Raw genomic sequence first — 22,291 nt, 5'->3', positions numbered from 1 at the left:
CACGCCCCAGTCTTCCTCTTCGCTTCCGCGAGCCGCAGCTGCGTTCAGAATCCAGGGTTCCCGAGGGGATTGACGCGCTGAAGGGAGGAGCGGTTTCTTGCTGCGCGCCTCTCAGGAGCATTACGGCCGGGCTCGTTCCCGGCTCCGGCCGCCAGCCCCAGCCTCACGGGTCCGGAGCGGGGACTGGAGGAGGCGGCGAGGGAGGGAGCGCGAGTGAAGAGGCACGCGCCCGCCCGTCCGCGCCCAGACCGCCGCAGCCGCCTTAGCAGCCATGGCCGAGCGCCGCGCCTTTGCCCAGAAGATCAGCAGGTAAATCTGGGGCGTGGGGCGCGCCGCCGCAGCCGGGGGAAGAGTCGGAGAATCCTCCCAGCCCGGGCCTAGGAGGCGGGTGGGTGTGGCGACGCGGACGCCGGGATCCCGCGGCCTGGTCGGCGGCTGGGCGGAGGGGCGGAGGGGCGGAGGGGGCTCTCGGCGGCCGCGGTGGCTGCCCAGGCCTGGCGCCGCCCTCCGAACCCGGCCCTTAGCCCGCGCCTCGGCCGGGGTCGCTGAGAGCCCCGCACGCCCGCGCCCCTGCCTCCGCCGGTTCCTCGGGCCCCCGGGCCTGGAGTTCGTGGCGGCTTATTGAAGGGCTGGCGGGGGAAGCTCTTCTGCCGGCGGCTCGGCGCTTCCCAAATTCTTTGTGTCCCCACCCCCGGGCTGGCCGGGGCCCTTTCCCTCTCCCCGCCCACCCCCGTTGCCCCTCAGGAGGGTGCGGGGGTCCGCCCTCGTCTCCACCCCAACAAAAGATTCGGCGCGCGGCGGGCTCCCGGCCGGTGCGAGGCCCCCACTCCCTCAAGCCTCTCACCCTTCCCAGAAATCTGACAGGAATCCTCTTTGCACCCAGGGGTCCAATTCAGAGTGGGCTCGTGCACCCAGAATCGAAAACGTACGGCCTAAATGAAAAGTTGAGAGCTTGTGGTCTGCACCTTCGGTGTCCAGCTGCCCGATCTGACGAATTGTAGGCTGGAGCTTGATCCTAGTAGTGTGTGAATGTAAACTGCGCCTGTGTTTCTCATAGCTCCAGAGGAAGATGGATGATAGGCAGTGTTCTTTATACACCGGCCCTTTGACTCGTGTTTTTAGAAGTCTAGCAGTGAGCAAGCGATCACGGTTGAGGTTTCTGAGCTTTTCACCCACTTGTGGTGGGGAGGTTACCACCTTTCTCCCCCCTAAAACTAAAAATTGAATTATGGTGGAGGATTCTAACATTTGTAGACTTTCATTGTGGAATATATCAGTGTGTATGACACTAGACATGTTTTGTTTAATAAGACCATATTTCTGTTCATCTGAAGTCCCAAGAGAAGAAACATTCGAATGTATTACTTTTTCCACAATTGTATTTCTGTGACTCTGGATCTTTTTAGTTTGCTGATATTTATTAAAGATTTTTGGACCTACCAAACAGGTCGTTTCTTAACTGCTTGAACTTCCATAGTGTTACTCTCTTTTGGCACTTTTTCATTTAAAACTAACATCTGTTTCATTTAAGCTTTTCTTTTTTTCTTTCGAGCTTTAAAACACATTTTATTTTCTCCTTAAGAGACAAAATAGCAAGTGCTTAAGAGCATAAGCTCAGACTGTGACCACGGGCTTAAATCCTGACTGTTATTTTCTAAGTTGGCACCTTGGCCAAATTGTTTAAGGTCTTTACTTGTTTAGAAAATGGGTAAAAAAACCGGTACCCATCTCATAGAGTTGTTGCGAACATTAAACGGAATAATTTGTATAAAGGGTTTAGTACAGTGTATGGCCTTTACTAGCTATCATGGAACACTTAACAGTAATTAGTATAACCTAGGGAGCTGTGATAGACTTAATAGGAAATTATTACTTTTGTTCTTTTTAAAAATTTTTTTTGTAAAATAACTTGGTTTTGTTTCTGAAGGCAGTGCCATTTAAAAGTAGATGCGTTACTTGACATGCATGCTTAGTATTAATTTCTCTAAATAGAACCAAAAGCTTATCTCTGAGAACATTGTGCTGATCAAGAAAGTGCACATAAGGGAGTTAGGTGTGAAATACATACAATGTCTGTTCTCCATTCATGGAATTTGTTCTCAGATAGGGCATGACAAAACACAAGAAAAAAAGATAACCAGTTTTGCAAAACAACAAAAAAATTCAAGTTAGTATAGCCGTTTAAAGTTATAAAAGTAAGGCAATGGAAATGAAGAGACATGCATTGATTGTAGAGATACTTAGGAGGTAGGCATGGCAGTGATTGATGATTGCTTGGATAAGGAAAGTGAGGAAGACTGAAGAGTCTGGGAGGACATCCAAGTTTCTGACTTGGGCAACCAGGATGGAGGCAGTTGTTGAGTAAGGGAGGACAGGAGGAAGAATGGGTGTGAGGGTGGGAAATGAGGTGGGATGGAGATGATGATTCAGTTTTGGACATGTTGATTTTGAGGTGCTCATGGAGCATTCCAAGAGAAGTGTCTATGAGGCTGTTGGTACAGGTTTAAGGTGCAGAAGAGAGATTGGGTTGGAGATCTAGATTTGGGAGTCATCAGCAAGTAGATTGTAATTAAAGCCAGAGGAGTAGATGAGATAGTTGAGGAGGAATGCACAGGCTTAATCTGGAGGGAAGACCAAGGACAGAACTGCTATAGATGATGAATTATTATCTGCTTATTGTGAACGAAAGGTACTTTCCTCCAAGTTACCAAATATGGCTGAATAATACCTCTGAATAAATTATTGTTCTGCTTCTTAGTTTTCTACTGGGGGAAGTATAGCACAACTCTGGAGACAGACTGCCTGGTTTGACACCCTAGCACTGCCCCCCATTGTGTAAACTTGGATGAGTTACTTCCTCTCACTTTTGCCTCATTTTCCCTATCTATAAAATGGGGTCAATAGTAGGACTCACCTTATAGGATTGTTGTAAGGATTAAATATATCCATACATATAAAATGCTTATGACAGTGCTTTCTAGACAATAAGTACACAGTAAGTATCACTATTTTTTTTTATTATTACAGGATTTATAATATGGCCTAGGACTATTATTTGGAAGTAATAATCCTTTTTATGACATACCTATATGAACTTTGTTGCTCTGTGAAAAGCCTGTTGCTACTGGAAAACTTATTTTTCTTTTTTTAAAGCTTTATGATTTTTCAGAAACGTTTACTTTGAAAAGAATTATACTGATCTCTTTTCTGGCTCAGTTTTTTCCTAGCCCTTTGCATTTAGTGCTGTTATTTTTTGAGGCTGTGATTTGGTGATTTTTCAAAGCTCTTTATTGTACAACACTGATTGTGCTACTAACCTTGGCTCATCATAGAAAAGCAGACTTCATGTCAAGTATTGCCTCTTTTCTGTTCTCCCTACATTTATGTGTGTATGTATGGCTGCGTTGGATCTTTGTTGCTCTGTGTGGACTTTCTCTAGTTGCGGTGAGCGGGGGCTATTCTTTGTTGCGGTGCACAGGCTTTTCATTGCGGTGGCTTCTCTTGGTGTAGAGCACAGGCTCTAGGCGCACGGGCTTCAGTAGTTGCGGCATGCAGGCTCAGTAGTTGTGGCTCACGGGCTCTAGAGCACAGGCTTAGTAGTTGTGGCACATGGGCTTAGTTGCTCCGTGGCATGTGAGATCTTCCTGGACCAGGGATCGAACTCATGTTCCCTGCATTGGCAGGCAGATTCTTAACTACTGAGCCACCAGGGAAGTCCCTGTTCTCCCTACTATTTGAGGACAAGGCATATGCCTTGTTAACCTTTGTAATCACTCCCTAGTGTATAATAGGTACAATTTATGGAATGTTGATTGTAGATAAATGACCTAGGATTTTGTTTGGATTATTTTGTCCTATCACTTGATATTCAGCTGTAATGAAGAATATTTGTGTATGCTTAAAACACTTTTTACCACATTCTCATCTTCATAACCCAGAGGGTAGAAGAATATTGTAAAGAAGGTAGGCTGTAGATCACATCACCCAGGTTGAAATTCTACCTATACCAAATAATAGCTGTGTAATTCTGGGCAGTTGATCTAACCTCTTTGTCTTGGTTTGCTCATCAGTAAAGTGGAGCTAAAAACCTCTGTAGGATTAATTTGAGGATTAAATGAGATAATACATGTAAGACACTTAGAACTGTGCCTGAAACATAATAAGCATTCAAAAAATGTTAGCTGCTGCTATTATTCCTATATTATTTACTGTTATTTATTTGTTTATTTTTATTGGGGTATAGTTGTTTTAAAATGTTGTGTTAGTTTCTACTGTACAGTGAAGTGGAGTTCCCCGTGCTATACAGCAGGTTCTTATTAGTTATCTATTTTATACATATTAGTGTATATATGTCAATCCCAATCTCCCAATTCATCCCACCTCACCACTCCCACTTTCCCCCCTTGGTGTCCATACGTTTGTTCTCTACATCTGTGTCTCTATTTCTGCCTTGCAGACCGGTTCATCTGTACCATTTTTCTAGGTTCCACATATATGTGTTAATATACGATATTTGTTTTTCTCTTTCTGACTTACTTCACCCTGTATGACAGTCTCTAGGTCCATCCACGTCTCTGCAAATGACCCAATTTTGTTCCTTATTGTGGCTGAGTAATATTCCATTGTATATATGTACCATATCTTCTTTATCCATTCCTCTGTTGATGGACACTTAGGTTGCTTCCATGTCCTGGCTATTGTAAATAGTGCTGCAATGAACACTGGAGTGCGTGTGTCTTTTTGAATTATGGTTATTTACTGTTATTTATTATTCCCATAATACAGATGCAGAACTGAGGCCTACTGAGAATGAGATTATTTGCCTTAATTGAGGCTCAAACCCTAGTCCTCTGATTTCAGATCTTAAATTATTATTATTTGACTGTATTTTCTTTCTGCAAAATATTTTCTTCTGTGGTAGTTCTAGATTTTCTAACAGTGCTGCTATTAGTATACCAAAAATTATCCTTGTTTTCTTAATCTTTGTTAATTTCGTATCATTTTGCTGCCTAAGAAGCAGAATTTAATGAAAGGCTTTCATCAGATCTTTATTTCTGAGGAAAATCCTACATGAGTAGGATTTCCTGGGTATAGGCTTATTTATAACCTCAATTGTTTTTAGTCTTGAATCTGTTCATAACTCTGGCTGAATAGGCTCAATCTTTTAATCTACTTTGTTCAATTCATAATCTCACTCCTGATCAAAGTCCTTTCCACGTAGTATCAACTATTTCAGTGCTGCCTGTTTCATCACTTTGGACACTTATACCACTTCCCTGACCTTCTGTTGTACTCATTTCACTAACTGTTAATGCTGAATATCTAACCTATTTCTTGCTCCTGAGATGCAGAGTAGTGTTAGAGGGAGACTAGAATAGTCTAGAGTTGATCTTTAAAAAAAAATATATATATATATTATTTATTTAGTTGTGCCGGCTCTTAGTTGCAGCAGGCGGACTCTTCAGTTGCAGCAGGTGGGCTCCTTAGTTGTGGCATGTGGGCTCCTTATTTGTGGCATGCAAACTCTTAGTTGTGGCATGCATGTGGAATCTAGTTCCTTGACCAGGAATGGAACTCAGGCCCCCTGCATTGGGAGTGCAGAGTCTCATCCACTGTGCCACCAGGGAAGTCCCCAGAGTTGATCTTTTATTAATTAATGTCTTATCATTTGAAATGAGGTTTATTCCAAATAATTTCTCTTATTTATCATCTTTGTTTCCCTACCCCATCTTTTACTGAAAAGTTTAGGAGCATACCACATGAGTCCTTCATTTTAACCTCAGCATATGACTGTCCCAATATATTGTTCAACCATCTTTCTCTTGAGTCTGAAGGATATCTTGTACCTAAAACTTGCCTGTTTTATTGTACTTTGAATCCCATACCTTGCCACCTCCTCCCAACCTTGATCTCACAGTTTTCCCTTTCCTTTCTAGCATCTTCAATCTATTCTTTTTTATGAATGTTTCCCTTAAGCCATAAGACTTATCCTGCCTTTCTCATCATAAAACAAAGAACCATCGAGTCTTCTGGCATTTCTGGCTGCCAACCAATCATTTCTTTTTCTTTTATAGTCAGTTTTCTCACATGTATGTGGTATAGTCACCAGTACTTCCTGCCTGTTCTCTTTCTCATCAATCCTGGGGCCATATGGCAGTGCTTACCATGCTACCTTATGTGTACTTGGATTATAGGACTCTTGAGAATTAGGAGCATTTGACTTCTTTCTTTTGTTCATCACTGATTTCATGAGGTACAGTTTTTTTTTTTCTTTTTCTTTCTAAACTTTCTCATGCTTGCCCTCCTTTCCCCTTTCCCCCTATTTTATACTGCTTTTCAGAGCTCTTTGAGGGCTGGTCTAGGTCTTTTTATCTCCAGTGCTTAGCACAGAAACTTGTGTAAACTGGACGCAAAAGAAGTGTAGGAATGAACACCACCCTGCCACCTTGGAGCATCTTTCATTGCCTCACAACAAGGTCATGGCTGATCTAGTCCCTCTCTCCTCTAATTCAGACGTGTTACAAATGAAGTCTCCCTAAAACACAGCTTTTATCATGGCATTCTTATGTTCAAAAATATAAATGTAGTGGCTTCTTATGGGGTTAAATCCAAACTCCTGCTTGCATTTTAAAGTCATCTATAATCTGGTGCTTCTCTTGTTGCTTATTCTCTAGCTTACATTTTGGACTAGTCAGTCTGGTGTTTTCACTTTACCCCCACAAATGCTCTGCTCATTTCCATCTCTATAACTGTTCTGTTGGTTTTTTTTTTTTTTTTTTTGATGTATCCTGCCTTTCCTTTTCTAAATCTTACCCTTTGCTTCAGAGTACTCCAAGCTGCTGGCCTGACATTTGGGATAACCATTTCCTTGCTTTTCTTTATTTTTACTACCTATGAATGCATCCCTAAGCAATATAATTTTTTATTTTTGCATTCATTTAAATAGAATCATACTGTATGTTTGTATGCTTTTCTGTCTTACTACTTTTGCTCAAAATTATATCTGTCAGATTCAGCCATGATGTTACAAGCAGTTGAAGTTCATTCATTTTCATTGCTTTATATTATTTCATTGTATAAATATACCACAATTTTCCATTCTACAGTAGATGGACATTTGGGTTGTTTCCAGTTTTTGACTATTAGAAACAGTGTTGCTATGAGCATTCCTATACATATATTCTGGTACATATGTTCATGAGTTTTTCTATGGTATGCTCAGGTGTGGAATTGCTAGGTTTTTATTGCTTGTCCTAGCAGTTTTATTTATCATCAAGTTTATTAGGCTATGCCAGACTGTTTTCTAAGATAGTTGTGGAAATTTACACTTCCACAATGTTGCCTTACATAGTTACCATCACTTGGTATTGCCAGCTTTTTCATTTTGCCAATCTGGTGGATGCATGATCCTATCTTATTGTAAAAGTTTTAGTACATATTTGCTTGATAACTAATGAGATTGAGCCCTGTTTTGTATGTTATTGACCATTTGAATTTACTTTTTTGTAAATTACCTAATTAAATACTTTGCCATTTTCCTTCCTTGTTTTTTCCCTTTGGATTGTCTTTTTCTTATTGATTTGTGTGAGTACTTTATATGTATTCAGTAGATTAATCATTTATTGATTATATGTTTCGCAAATATCTTTTCCTACACTGTGGTTTGTTTTTTCATCCTTTTTATAGAGTCTTTTACTTTTTTGGGGGGCTGCACGTTGCGGCGTGTGGGATCTTAGTTCCCTGACCAGGGATTGAACCTGGGCCTCCTGCAGTGGAAGTGTGGGGTCTTAACCAGTGGACAGCCAGGGAAGTCCAAAATGGAGTCTTTTGAAAACTAAGTTTTAATGCAGTATATCAGGTCTTTTTTTTTAACGTTTAGTATTTTGGGGGTCTTGTTTAAGAAATATTTTATTCTCTGAGGTCATTAAGATATTCATCTGATGTATAATAAACTTCGTAATTACCTCCTTTGTGTTTAGGTTTATATTCCACCTGGACTTGGTATGTGTATGGTGTGAAATTTTAATTTTTTCAGAATGGATTCTGCTTTCCCCATTGATCTGTACTGCCATGTCTATACTAGATGTGTGTGTCCTTATTTGTGGTTTTTTTTTATGGACTCTCTATTTTGTCCCAGTGGTCTAGTTATACATCTTTTCACTAATTATAAACAATTTTCATTATGATAAGTTTTGGAATTTGGTAGACTCTCTCCACTCAACTTAAAAAAAAAAAAGTGTCTTAGCTGCTCTTAGCTTTTTGAATTTCCGTGTATATTTTAGAATCCACCAAAACCAAACAAACAAAAAACTCCCAAATCCTATTAGAATTTGATTGGGATTGCATTGAATCTGTACATCAATTTGGGGGAGAAATGACATTCTTATAATACTGATTCATGGTCGTGGTGTATCTCTCCATTTATTTAGGTCTTCTTTGTATCACACAATGAAATTTTGTAGTTTTCTCCATAAGGTTCTTGCATATCTTTTGTTAGATTTATCCCTAGGTATATAACAATTTTGTATCAGCTATATACCTTCTTAAACTCTTGTTAAATCTAAGAATGTACCTGTGGATTCCTTTGTATTTTCTTTTTCTTTTTTTAAAAATTTTTACCAGAGTTTAATAATAGTCCTTGGTTCTTCAAAATGGGCACAGGCTTTTCAACTCTGGACAGTCCTCAGGTTACACAATAGCTTTGTGGGACTGATTCAACCAGAACTGTTGTGCTTTCTCAGGAAAACACAGGGTCAGTCTTTTTCAGGAGACCTTATATTCCAGCTCCATACTTGAGAAGCTCCTGGTACAGGAAGACTGAACAAAGCTGAGGGGGAAAATCAGGCTGCAGTCAACCTACTTACTCTCCTGTGGCCTTTATATTTTCCATGTAGACAGCCGTATCATCTGAAAATCAAGAATTTTTGTTTTGTCTTTTCCAAACCTTGTAACTGATTTATTTTTTTGTGTTGGTCTGCAGGCTATTATCTTGCATTATTGTACAGATCTTTACTACCATTTCTACTCAACATTGTGTTAATATTGAGCATCCTCATTTTGTTTATAATCTCAAAGGGAAAGCTTTCTGTGTTTCACTTAATATTAAGCCTGGTGATTACTGTAGGTTTTTTGTAGGTACTCTTTTAGGCTGGGTTCCCTAGAAAATAGAGACTGAAAAAAGGATTAAGAGTTGAGGCTTGGACTTCCTCGTGGCACAGTGGTTAGGAATCGGCCTGCCAATGCAGGGGACACGGGTTCGAACCCTGGTCTGGGAAGATCCCACAGGCTGCGGAGCAACTAAGCCAATGTGCCACAACTACTCAGCCTGCGCTCTAGAGCCCGTGAGCCACAACTACTGAAGCCCGTGTGCTGCAACTTCTGAGCCCGCATGCTGCAACTACTGAAGCCTGAGTGCCTAGAGCCCATGGCTTCACAACGAGAGAAGCCACCACAATGAGAAGCCCACACACTGCAATGAAGAGTGGCCCCCGCTTGCCGAAACTAGAGAAAGCCCGTGCACAGCAACGAAGACCCAACGCAGCCAACAAAAAAAAAAGTTGAGTTTTTTTCTGGGAGGCATAATCTCAGGGCATTAAAAGAGAAGAGGAAAGTGAAGAGAAGGATGGGAAACAATGTAAGGTGATACCTTATCTTGTTGGCCACTGCTTCACAAAGAGCTAAAGAGAGATCGTTTGCCAGGTGTGCGTGCTTGGCCACACAGGATATCTTTAGACAGAGGAACAGTTCCTTAGATGTGTAGATGGGACTGTGGAAGAAGAGGAAGTTTATCTACCTGCTTTTCTCCTGCATCCTGTTTTCCATTAGTCAGTTCAGTCTCCATAGAGAGTTAGTTCCCTTTAGTTTCTGGGATGCATCTTTTGGACCCCTTTGAACCGCTTGAGATGTCTCTGCTTTTTCAGTGGCCTTTTACAGAAGAGACTTTTTGGTTGCAAGTGACAGAAACTCAAATCAGATTAATTTGCACATATAAAAAAAAAAGGTGCTGATTCATGTTAACTGAGTACATTGGGTCCAGGGATACAGGTGATGTTAGTAGGCCTCTTATCTTCATGTCTTGGCTAGATTTTCCACAAAATTATAACAAAATGGTTACAATGAGAATTGACAGCCCCAGGCTCGAATCCTACAAGTTTAGCTGTGGCAGAAAAGATCCAGGGACACAGTTATTGGTCTGGCTTGGATCACATGTCCTTCCTTGAACCAATTACTGTGTTTAGGGATATAGGGGATTCTGGCCATTCCTGGGTCATATGTCCTCTGTGGTTTGGGGGAGAGATGTGATGGTGTCAGCAACACCCAATCTCAAGGAATGAGTTGCTTATCAAAAAGGAGTTTCTAACCAAAAGAAGGAGGGTCAGAGTGCTGGTCCCCAAAACAACTGATATTCTTTAAATAAAATTAGTCATTTGAAGTTGTGTAGCATCCCTAAAATCATTTAAATATATAGCTGTATAGTCAGCTCTACTACCTGCTAAAATTTAAATGTAACTGGTGAAATACAAAAAACAAACAAAACCAGGGTAACCTGATGCCAGCTGTGGATCCCCTGTCTCTTAACTTTGTTAAGTTTAGCTCTCACCTTAATGCCAACTCACAGCCTCCCAAAGAGGTCTACTTGGTTCTTGTTTTTTGGCTTTCCCATGCTTCTTTCTGCACCTGCACTCCTGCATCCACATGAGGTGTTCCATGTTTGTCCTGTGACATCAGAAAACTGAACTCCTTCACTCATATCAGCCTTTTAATGATTTTAAACTTTGCTAAAGATACAGGGGTGGTGGTAAGGAGCCTCAGAGTCCAAAACTTTCTTAGTGACTCCACTGCAACTCCTCTTTTTCCTGTCACCATCATTCTTTCTCTGACTATAAGCAATTTCTTACCCTTATCGTCACAGAGTAGTTCCAACCATATCCAAGCTCTTTTTGTTTTTTAAAAAGACAACTTTATAGAGGTATACTTTACATACCGTACAGTTAATTCATTTTAAGTGTACCATTCAGTGATTTTTAGGAAATTTATAAAGTTGTGAAACCGTCACCCACAATCCTGTTTTAGAGCATTTTCGTCCCCCTCCCCACAGAACCCCTTGTGCCAGTTTGTAGTCACTCCCTAGTTCCACCCCAAGCCCCAGGCAACCACTAATATACTTTATGTCTGTCTCTCTTTCTCTATATTTGCCTTTTCTGAACATATCATATAAATGGAATCATACAATATGTGGCCTTTTGTGTCTGGCTTCCTTCACTTAGCATAACATTTCAAGGTTTGTCAAGTAGTAGCATGTATCAGTACTTGTGAAGTGGCATTTCATTATGGTTTTGATTTGCATTTCCCTAATGATTAGTGATGTTTTTCTTGTGCTTATTAACCATTTACATATCTATTTACATATCTGTCTATATTGGTGAACTATCAAAATCTTTTGCTCATTTTTAAATTAGATTATTTATCTTGTTTTTGAGTTGTAAGAGTTCTTTATATGTTTTAGATAAAGGTCGGTCCTTTATTAGATATATGATTTGCAAATATTTTCTCCCTGTCTGGTTTGCTTTTTTATTTTCTTAATGGTGAATTTTTTTTTTTATACATCTTTATTGAATATAATTGTTTTACAATGGTGTGTTAGTTTCTGCTTTATAACAAAGTGAAAAAATATGGAACACTTCACGAATTTGCGTGTCATCCTTGCACAGGGGCCATGCTAATTTTCTCTGTATCGTTCCAATTTTAGTATATGTGCTGCCGAAGCGAGCACTTAATGGTGAATTTTGAAGCACAAAGATTTACATTTTGATAAAGTCCAATTTATTAATTTTTTTTCTTTTTTATGGATCATGATTTTGGTGTTGTTAGATCTAAGACTCGGCTTAATTCATACTCAAGAAGATTTCCTTCTCTATTTTCTTCTAGAGGTTTTTATAGTTTTAGCTCTTACTTTTGGTTTATGATCCATTTAGCATTAATTTTTGTGCATGGTGTGAGAAGGGGTCTAAATTCATCTTTTGTATATGAATGTTCAGTTGATGTAACACTCTTTGTTGAAAAGACTGTCCTCTTCTCATTGAATTACCCTGATACCTTGTTAAAAATCATTGATCTGTATGTCTGTCCTTACAGTATCAAACTGTTCTGATTACTCTCATTTTACAGTAAAATTTGATAGCTGAAAGTGTAAGTCGTTCAACTTTTTTCTTTTTCAAAATTGTTTTGCCTATTCTGGATTTTTTCCATTTCTGTAAACATTTTAGGATCAATATCAACATGAATTTTACCAACTTCTGCAAATATTCTTTTGGTTTTTTTTGTTGATGTTGTTTGTTTGTTTGCGGTACACGGGCCTCTCACTGCTGCGGCCCCTCCTGCCGCGGAGCACAGGCTCTGGACGTACAGGCCCAGTGGCCACGGCCCACGGGCCCAGCCGCTCCGCGGCATGTGGGATCTTCCCGGACCAGGGCACGAACTGCATCGGCGGGCGGACTCCCAACCACCGCGCCACCAGGGAAGCCCTCTTTTGGGGTTTTGACAGGGATTGCATTCAGTCTGTAGATTAGTTTGGGGAGAATTGCCATCAACAATATTAAGTCTTCAAATCCATGAACACAGGGCTTCCCTGGTGGCGCAGTGGTTAAGGATCTGCCTGCCACTGCAGGGGACATGAGTTCGATCCCTGGTCCGGGAAGATCCCACATGCCGTGGAGCAGCTAAGTCCATGCACCACAACTACTGAGCCTGCACTCTAGAGCCCGTGAGCCACACCTTCTGAGCCTGCGTGCCACAACTACTGAAGCTCGTGCTCCTAGAGCCCATGCTCCGCAACAAGAGAAGCCACCGCTCACCGCAACTGGAGAAAAGCCCGTGCGTGGCAATGAAGACCCAATGCAGCCAAAATAAATAAAATAAATAAATTTAAAAAAAAATCCATGAACACACTGTCTCTTCATTTATTTCGAGCTTTTTTGATTTCTCTTAGTAAAGTTTTAAGGTTTTCAGTGTGCAAGTCTTATACTTCTTTTGTTAAATCTATTTCTAAGTATTTTATTTGTGATTTTATCATGAATGGAATTAAAGAATTATTTTTGGTTTGTTTGTTGCTGGTTTATAGAAATACAATTGATTTTTGAATATTGAATTTGTATCTTCTGACGTTCCTGAACTCATTTATTAGTTCTAGTAATTTTTGGTGGATTCCTTAAGATTTTCTGCCTACAGGATATATTGTCTGTGAGTAAAGATAGTTTTATTTCTTCCTTTCCAATCTTAATGCCTTTAATTTCTTCCCTTTCCTTCCTTCCTTCCCTCCCTCCTTTCCTCCCTTTCCTTTCTTCCTTCTTCCCTCCCTTTCCTTCCCCCTCTCTTCCTTCTTTCCATTTTTCCTTCTTTCCTTCCCATATTCCACTGGCCGAATCCTGCAGTGTAGTGTTGAATAGAAGTGGTGAGAGTACACATCCTTGCTTTCTTTCCCGTCTAAGGAAGAAAGCATTTTACCATTAAGTATGATGTTACCTGTAGGCAGATGCTGTAGGAAAGGGAAGGAGGGGACGAAAATTTGAGAAGTATTTAAGACTTAGGATGAACAGAGTTTAGCAACTAATTGTATACAGTTTACATCAGGATGTAATTTGTATGTTTGTGGGTAAGGAGATTCTGGCTTTATTTTTATGAAGTAGAGTGGAGTTAAGGATATATTTATTTCCTTTTGGGAGGATTGACTTTTTACAGTAGAGGTTTTTTTCCCCTTCAGTTTTCTTTTTAGTTGGCAGTTTCAGATCAGTGTTAATTTTTTCAAATGCTAAATTTAAAGATCTTTTTTCTGTAGTTGTAACTTAATATGTTCCATGAAGTAGGGAGCATTATTATCACCATGTTTTAGTTGAGGAAATTGAGATATAGTGAAATGCTGTAGATCAGAATGATGGAGACTTCCAAGTCTCCTTAATACAGTGCTTTCTAAATCTTTAACTTAAATGTCATCCCAAAATAGCGTCAGATGGGATACATGAGTCATCTGACATCTTTTTTTCCTTTATCCTCCCCCAAAAGGGACTATGTCTTAAATGTTAAGTGTATTATAGAGAAGGATTATTTCTGTTCTTTGGTTTCACAAATCAACCTGTATGTGTTTTTGTTTTCTTGGGGTTTTAGTGGTTACTGGTCCACTCTGGACCTTAATTCCTAAAGAATTCAACACGGGATAACTTACAAATGACAGTGCCTCAGATGGGAGTTTTAGTTAGCCATCCGTGAGAGATAGGAAACAGATCATAGCAGTGGTGGTAGTTATTATAGTGTTCCTATTAATATGTTGGTATATACTACAGACATTTTCACTGGACGTCTTTAACTGACCTCCTGGTTAGGTTCTGGAGAATATAGAAATAATTAATATAAACTATAACTAGAATTATTTACCTTTGGAAACTTGCTTCCATGGAAAGAGGCCTTGGGAGTTTTATGGATCTGAATTCAAACCCTGTCTCTACCTTTCATAATTTACTCTATTTTTCAAGTTTATCTAAAAATATCTATTTTTTTCTTACTATAAAATAATATATGGTACTGCAGAAAATGTGGAAATGCAAAAGCCCCAAAAGATAAAATAAAAATCACCCATAATTCTTGATTTAGATAAAAATCTTGCAGTGGAGCTTACATTCAAGTGATGATCTTTGCGAAGACTAGAAATAGCTTAAATGTCTACAGTAGAGACTGGTTAAATACGTTGCAGTTTATTCATTTTATGGACTCTATATCAGATAAAAAGGAGAACAGTGGTTAAGAGTGGGGGCTCTGGGCTTCCCTGGTGGCGCAGTGGCTGAGAGTCTGCCTGCCGATGCAGGGGACACAGGTTCGTGCCCCGGTCCGGGAAGATGCCACATGCCGCAGAGCGGCTCTGCCTGCTGAGCCTGCGCGTCCAGAGCCTGTGCTCTGCAATGGGAGAGGCCACAACAATGAGAGGCCCACGTACCGCAAAAAAAAAAAAAAGAGTGGGGGCTCTAAGTTGAGACCTTAGTGCTATTCCTTATTGGTTGTATGACCTGAATGTCTTAAAACTTCAGTATGCTGGTATAGTGCCTACTTCATGAGTTCTTCTGAAGATTAAATGAGGTATATCAAATTTAACACTTTTATGTGTATCTGGCACATTGTAAATGCTTGATAAATATTGCTAGAATATTATTATTATTTTATGTGCTGATATGGAAAGATTCCTAAGATAATTAAGTGTGTAATGTAAGATATTGAGAAAAGGTTATGTATGATGTCATATGTCATATTAAAAAATAAGGATTTCTTATATACGCACTGATGTACACACATCTTTTTCTTGAAAGACACCTAAGAAAATATTCAGTGGTCACATGTGGGGAATAGGGCTGGGGATTGGAAATGGTAGAGAGTTACACCTTTTGTTTTTACTTCTTTGTGAACTTTGAGTTTTTAATACCATGTACATTTTCCTTTTATTTACTTCTTAAATCATTTTTTTAAAAAGATGTCTTCCTTTATCAAGTTGTTTTGTCTTTTCTCCATACTGGAAAATCTTATTCTCTCCATACTGGAGAAATCTTATTTTCTCTTCTTCTCATAGTAAGTTTATTTACATAATTGTAGAGCTTGACTATAGTTCTAGAACCAGCCCTTTGCAGATATGCTAAAGACGTGTTAGAGACTACTTTGAGATAAGTAAACATGTTATCTTGTTAAAACATTGCTAAAAAAGAAAAGTTTCACATAGAATAGGAGAGCATTGTGTTTCAGTAGGAGTTTCTTTTTTCTTCAGTAGTAGTTTTTAAACTTTACCAGTTAACAAATGGGATAGTAATGATGTCAGCTAGGCTCTTAAAGAAAAGGTTTTACACATGTAGAACTCTTTTGTTGTTTCAGATTTTTTCCCCCCAGCAAACACTTACCTGATTACTTGACAGTAATAGATAAAAAGGCATACTTCTTGTGTCTTTCCAATCAATTAGAAAGCAACAATACTTATAGATTAATTTCCTCTGAAAGGCATTTGGAAAGTGTATATACTAGGTAGTCTCTAAATTCTTCTTTTTCCCTTACCTCCTTTTTTCTCTCTCCACTACACCTGTCTCTCCATTCCTCTTTCTCCACCCCCCCATTGTCTTAATTGTCTTAGACATCAAGGATGTAAAGATTAATAAAATGTAGTTCCTGCACTCAAGAAGTTGCTATCAATTGTTCCATTCTAGCATTCTTATTGAACTACTTTTTTGGGGGGAGGAATTATGAATTTCGCTATAGTCTCATTTTTTTTCACTTCAGCTTTTTAAACATTTTTTAAGCACCCAGAGTGTGCTAGGCACTCTGCTGGAGGGTGCAAAGATAAGTAAAGCTAATTGCTTAGTTCCTTGCAAGGAGATAGGTAAATAGATTTGAGAACAATTTGATATGACTAAGGTACTATGACTAAGGTACGGCTCGGTTTTCACAGTGGGGTAGTTCTTGATAGGAAAATGGCACCAGACAGAGTTAAAAAATGTATGTTTTCTTTAATGGCAGAAATTAGCCTGCTTTGAGACATTTATACAAAAAAAGAGACATAGCATACTCCTATCAGAAGTAAAGTTTCCTTGTCCTCCTTCATTCCTCAAGGAGCTTGCAAAGGTACCTCTGAAGAGGGAGAGTGTGCCAGGCCTGAGAAGCCATATTCTTGATACTTTACCGCACCTTTTTTTTGTCCACCATACTTTTACATCTGTGGGTCGCATTACTACTATTCTAGAAAAATCTACTTTGCAGTTTATGTGCTTCTATCAAAGAGAATGTTTATAAACATTAGGCTTTCTCACTGCTGAAATCAAACTCTGTCAGCAAGGCCAGGTTCTTATTCCACCATAGAAAGCAGTTTAGCTAGTCTGCTGCCTGTCTGAACTAGCCTCCTGGAAACTCCATTTCCTTAAATGAATGCGCATAAACACGAAATGCTTTGAAAGCGCAGAGGACGAGTGTCTAACCTGAGGAAAACAGGGCAGAAATAATCGGGCAGGGATATATGGAGGATATGATATACTTCTTGAAGAGTATTTGGCACATCTGTATTCCATATTTAGTTTGCTGGTTTTCTCTGTTAGGGCAGAGTAACCATAACTGAAGTGTTTTAAGCTAAATTATAGACATAATTTGCATCTCTAAAACATAAGGACATTTCCCTCCATTGTTATAATACTGTTTTCCCACATTAAAAGAACACTGATTCTTAATTATGTAATACCTTGTCCATGTTCAGATTTCTCATTATCCCCAGAAATGTCTTTTATAGCTGGTTTGTTCAAATCAATATCCAGTTAAGGACCATTCGTTGCATTTGGTTATATCGCTTAAGTCTTTTTTTCCCTTTTTGAGTAGACTTTAATTTTTAATCTTAAGTCTTTTTTATGCTAAAACTTAGCCCACTGCCTTTATTTATTTATTCATCACATTGACTTGTTGAAGAGACTTGACATTATAGAATGAGCTTTCTTCTGGTTTTTGTCTGATTGCTTTTTTTTAGTATTGTTAACACTGTTCTCTGTATTTCTTGCAATCTGGATGTCAGATATACAGGTTTGATTCAGTTCAGGTTAAATATTTGTGGCACAAATACTGGAAAGGTGATACAGTGTTGCATTTCTTTAATCTATTGTTTTCTTTATTTTGCCTCTTTTGGTCTTTAATACCAACTATACACTATGGTAGAACTGTGATTCAATCCATCAGTTATCAGTCATGGACTTGGATAGTCACAGCATTGGAGTATCATCTGTTCTTGTCCTTTTTCTTTTGGGGATTTTTAGCTAGGCCTTTCTTGCCTTGTCTCTGATATGTGCCCTTACCTGGTATATTCCATGGTATATTCCCTTACACTTCTCCTCTGAGTTCTGTTTTTAATATAAACAGTGCCAGTTCCAAGAGATCTTATTCTCTTATTTGCGTATTACATTGCAGATATTTTTTTGTGACTTTATAGGAGTAACTCAACTAACCTCTCTAAACTCTCCTTACTCATCTTTACTCAGGTGTTTCCTCTGGTTCCATGAAGAATGACTAGAGATGAGAGAGGCCCAGATTGGCCTTGGGACGTTCTAGAAATCATGGTTGATCGGGCGTCTGAAAGTGGGATGAGGTTAGAGGAAAGGTTAAATGCAACATAATTTTCCCTCAGGATGTGGATCCTTTGTTGGTTATTTCTAATATCCCATGGTGAACGGCCTTAGCGAGTGCTAGCTTTTGTAAAAACTGTAATGCATGTTGACATAGTGAGGGAGCTTACGGAAATGGAGAGGGTTGGTAAGGAGTTAAATAGATCAAATATTGGATCATGTGCTTTTGGAAGGGGAAGAAGATATTCTGCTATTATAATTTAAGAGTGTAAGTAACTATGGAATTTTTGACCTACTTTTCTTTCCACTTTGCAGTTAATACTAATAGCTTATTAGAAGTAAAAAAGACTTCCTTGTATTGCTTTACTATATGAGCTTCATTAGGAGTAGGAAAAATTGTTATTAAAAAAGTAATCTGTGATAAAGGATTTTAATTGATAACAGGTACTGTTATTCCTGATAACAGTTTATTCATTACATTTCTTGTGTCGCATACTTTGGACCATAGTATGGTTAAGAGATACTGTTTTTTTTTTTTTTTTTTGCGGTACGCGGGCCTCTCACTGTTGTGGTTTCTCCCGTTGCGGAGCACAGGCTCTGGATGCGCAGGCTCAGCGGCCATGGCTCACGGGCCCAGCTGCTCCGCGGCATGTGGGATCTTCCCGGACCGGGGCACGAACCCGTGTTCCCTGCATCGGCAGGTGGACTCTCAACCGCTGCGCCACCAGGGAACCCCGATACTGTTTTCTTAATTTGGGAAAATTTCCTCACTTACCATTGAGGAAATCTTTTCATGCAGAGGGTCTCAGTATAAATACATCCTTTGTCTGGGTTGCAGATGGTTTTATTGCCATTATAGCTCAGTTTGGAAATGGTTCTTATTTCAAATTATTGCTGATTTTCTCTTTGGGGAAAATTATGTCATGTATAAATAAGACATATTTGTAATGTGGGGATTATCCTTTGTATGTCTCTGTTATTAAATGAAAGATTGTCTCTTTTTGAAGTAATCGTATTTTAAATTTTGTTTCACTTTTTAACATTTTCTGAAATCAGGGTATGTCTTTCAATTAATTGATAGTGTATTGCTTAATTAGCGAGGTTTTTCTTTCTTAGCTGTACTTGAAGTAATAGCAAGTCTTAACAGTTACTGAGATCTTGAACTTGATCAAATATAGCAGTTTACAATTCAGATTACTCGTGGTTTAGCCCCAGAAACACTGAGAAACAGAAGCACTGAGATAGTGCTGAGGTTGGTAGACTGAGTTGAGTAGCACTGAGGAAGATAGACACAATACTTGTTCTCTGTCTCTCTCTCTCTTTTTAAAAGCTTTTTCATATTTTCATCTCAGTCTTGACAACAGGATCAGGAGATTGTAAGGCCTTTAAACCAAACATAATAATGAACATTCACAGTGTATAGGCTTCATTAAAAGCCTAAGGGGAGTCATAAACTGCAGTGAATGTTCCTGTCCTCTCACATCCAGATGCTTTACAGAATTTCCCCTTTGCCCTCTCCTCAATCTGTATCCTCCTTCAAAGGTTACATTCCTCCTTTAGCTTTCATCTCTAACCTCTAATCATTTCTTCATGCTCTTCTCTTCCTCCCTTGTCTTTTCTGAGTTAGTCTTTTTTATTTATTTACTTATTTTTTAAAATTCAGTAGACTTTTTTGGGAGAGCAGTTTTAGATTTACAGAAAAGTGGAAAGTACAGAGAGTTCCCATGTTTACTTCCCAACCAAGTTTTCCCTTTTATTAACATCTTGGATTAGTATGATACATTTGTTATAATAGATTTATTATAATAGATAAGCTAATATTGATACATTATTATTAACTAAAGTCCATAGATTACATTAGGTTTACTGTTTGTGTTGTATATTCTATAGGTTTTGACGAATGTATAATGATATGTATCCATCATGATTGTATCATAGAGAATAGTTTCACTGCCCTAAAAATCCCTGTGCATTACTTACTCATCTCTTCCTTTTCCTCCTCCTTCCAACCCTTGGCAACCACTGTTTTTCACCCCTCCATAGTTTGCCTTTTCCAGAATGTCATATAGGTGGAATCATATAGTATTGTATCCTTGTCAGATGGGCTTCTTTCACTTAGCAGTATTCTTTTAAGGTTCTTCCATGTCTGTTTTGGCTTGATAGTGCATTTCTTTTTACTGCTGAATAATATTCCATTGTATGAATGTACCATAGTTTGTTTATCCATTTATCTATTTGACAATTATGAATAATAGATTAGCCTTTTTTAAAACACAAATATGATCTGAAGTACTTCAGATCACCTGTAAAGAAAAAGTTGAGCTAATTCAGTATCTTGAGCCTTAAAAATGGTAACTCTTTTACCTTTCTATGAAAAATTTCTAACTGAGTGGTCAGCTCCTAACAGTGCTCAAGAGATGTGTGTGGAGTGATTGAATATGAAAAAAGTTAAGGGGGTATGGAAGAGAAGAAGGAAGCTAAATATTATATCATATATTTGGATAATTTTTGGAAAATGAAATTGTCTAGAAATTCAGCTGGAAATTTGAAAGGGCACTAAGATGTTCAGGGCTCTGAATTCAACCATTAATTTGAGAACACTCCAGAACAAAAGTATCATCAAGCTGGCCCAGAATCGAAGGCAGTAGGCCTGTTTCATTTTACGTTCAATGGAATGATAGGAAGAAGGTAGGGTTTATTTTTTGGAAAAGAGTAAAAGAACAAAAGGCAAGGTTTATAAAATAGTGACCAGTTGATGATCATAGGGTGGAGGTTAGATATTGACATGAGGAAAATAATTGTACAAAATCTATTGATAGTTGTCTTTATTTTGTGTTCTTTAGTTACATTTTTTACTTAGTAAAAATGTTACTAATATGAGGAAGTTATTTAATGACTGGATTTAAGACTCACTGAATATTTTGGTTTATAATTTTGTGAAGTCTAAGGAATATAGAGCTTAATGAGCTACAGAGTCATTCAAATGTCTAAAATATTTTTGTGTTGCAGTTTATGTTCATTGAGAAGAATTTGGGAAGGGATATGTAAGGCTGAAAATGTGATTAGGGTCAGATTATGGAAAGCCATTAATGCCAGAGTATAAAGACAATTTTTATTAGTTAAGTAAAAATAGGGAATAGTTTTCTGGGGCATGAATATTGTTTATAAAGTATTTTGAATTAATTTTATCCTTAAAATATATACACATTAATATATACATCTTATTATAGCTTCCAGCTCTATCATAAACCAAAGTATGTTCCCTGAAATGCCATATACAAAAAAAGCCTTATGTAAGTTGGTTGTAAGTATTGTACCCTGTATCAGCATTATAAAGATGTTCTACTGTAATTATAGGCAGTATTTACCAAAATATCTTATAAATTTATAGCCTTATTGATGTGCTGAGATTTTGTTGTTCTTTAGATGACTTTTTAAAATAACTTAGCTTTCTCCCATTTTAAGTTAGTTTGTTTTCTTTTTAAAAACAATGTATTTGCTTTTTTTGTTGTAGAACTGTGGCTGCTGAAGTTAGGAAGCAGATTTCTGGACAGTACAGTGGTTCTCCTCAACTGCTCAAAAACCTCAACATTGTTGGCAGTATATCCCATCATACCACAGTAAGTAGCATATTTAAAATATGGTATGTTACTGTGTAATTCTGACTAGGCCATGAAAAAATAGTGGAAAGATAAGAGCCAGTAGATTGGGTTCCATCACTACTCTACACCGTTATTTGTTGCTATCTCACTCTTTTCTGAAATTTGAGTCAGAGGAGTGTTGGGAGGTGTTATAGAAGTGTTGATTTCCTAGGCACCTCTGAAACTTTACATTCAGGATTTAATCAACTCTGGAATTTTACAATTAGAACTTCCCAGACCCAAGGTGATTCATACATGAAAATTCAGGAATCTATTCTAGAAATAATAGGTACTGAAGTAAATGTTAAATAATTATGTAGATTCATAGTATTATCTATCTCCTTTAATAGAAAGGAATATATAGTTATTGAATTATTGCTTTAAGCCAGGTGCTATGTCAGAGATATAAATATATGTTTTCTTATTCAAGAGGCTGGCATGAGGATAATCAATTTTGATAAAAAACTGGTACTTATTATAGTAGAAATATGAATTAAAAACATGCTCCATTTGTCAAAAACTGAAAAAGTA

The 22,291-nt window shown here is 38.4% G+C and overlaps 1 protein-coding gene and 1 non-coding gene across 8 annotated transcripts in view; one reads left to right on the top strand and one right to left on the bottom strand.

Moving 5' to 3' along the window:
* The first annotated feature begins 271 nt into the window (after positions 1-271).
* DOCK7 (dedicator of cytokinesis 7) overlaps positions 272-22,291 on the top strand; it is a 216,361-nt gene continuing 194,341 nt past the window's right edge. For 6 of the 7 annotated variants that reach the window (XM_065872822.1, XM_065872816.1, XM_065872810.1 and 3 more), the window contains exon 1: positions 21,641-21,739. Coding sequence is in view for 1 of the 7 variants with exons in the window: in XM_065872784.1 (XP_065728856.1) it covers positions 272-309; positions 21,634-21,739 (144 nt within the window). In the remaining 6 variants the exon portion in view is untranslated. Of the gene's footprint in view, positions 310-21,633; positions 21,740-22,291 lie in introns of those variants that run through there. The other variant, XM_065872784.1, reaches the window with a different exon arrangement.
* LOC136141216 (U6 spliceosomal RNA) lies at positions 11,667-11,773 on the bottom strand. The gene has a single exon (XR_010657716.1). It is a non-coding gene; the product is annotated as a U6 spliceosomal RNA (small nuclear RNA).

This window comes from Phocoena phocoena, chromosome 1, assembly GCF_963924675.1.
Source record: "Phocoena phocoena chromosome 1, mPhoPho1.1, whole genome shotgun sequence".
In the NCBI taxonomy this organism is placed as follows: Eukaryota; Metazoa; Chordata; class Mammalia; order Artiodactyla; family Phocoenidae; genus Phocoena; species Phocoena phocoena.
This window is presented reverse-complemented; position numbering and strand designations above follow the sequence as displayed.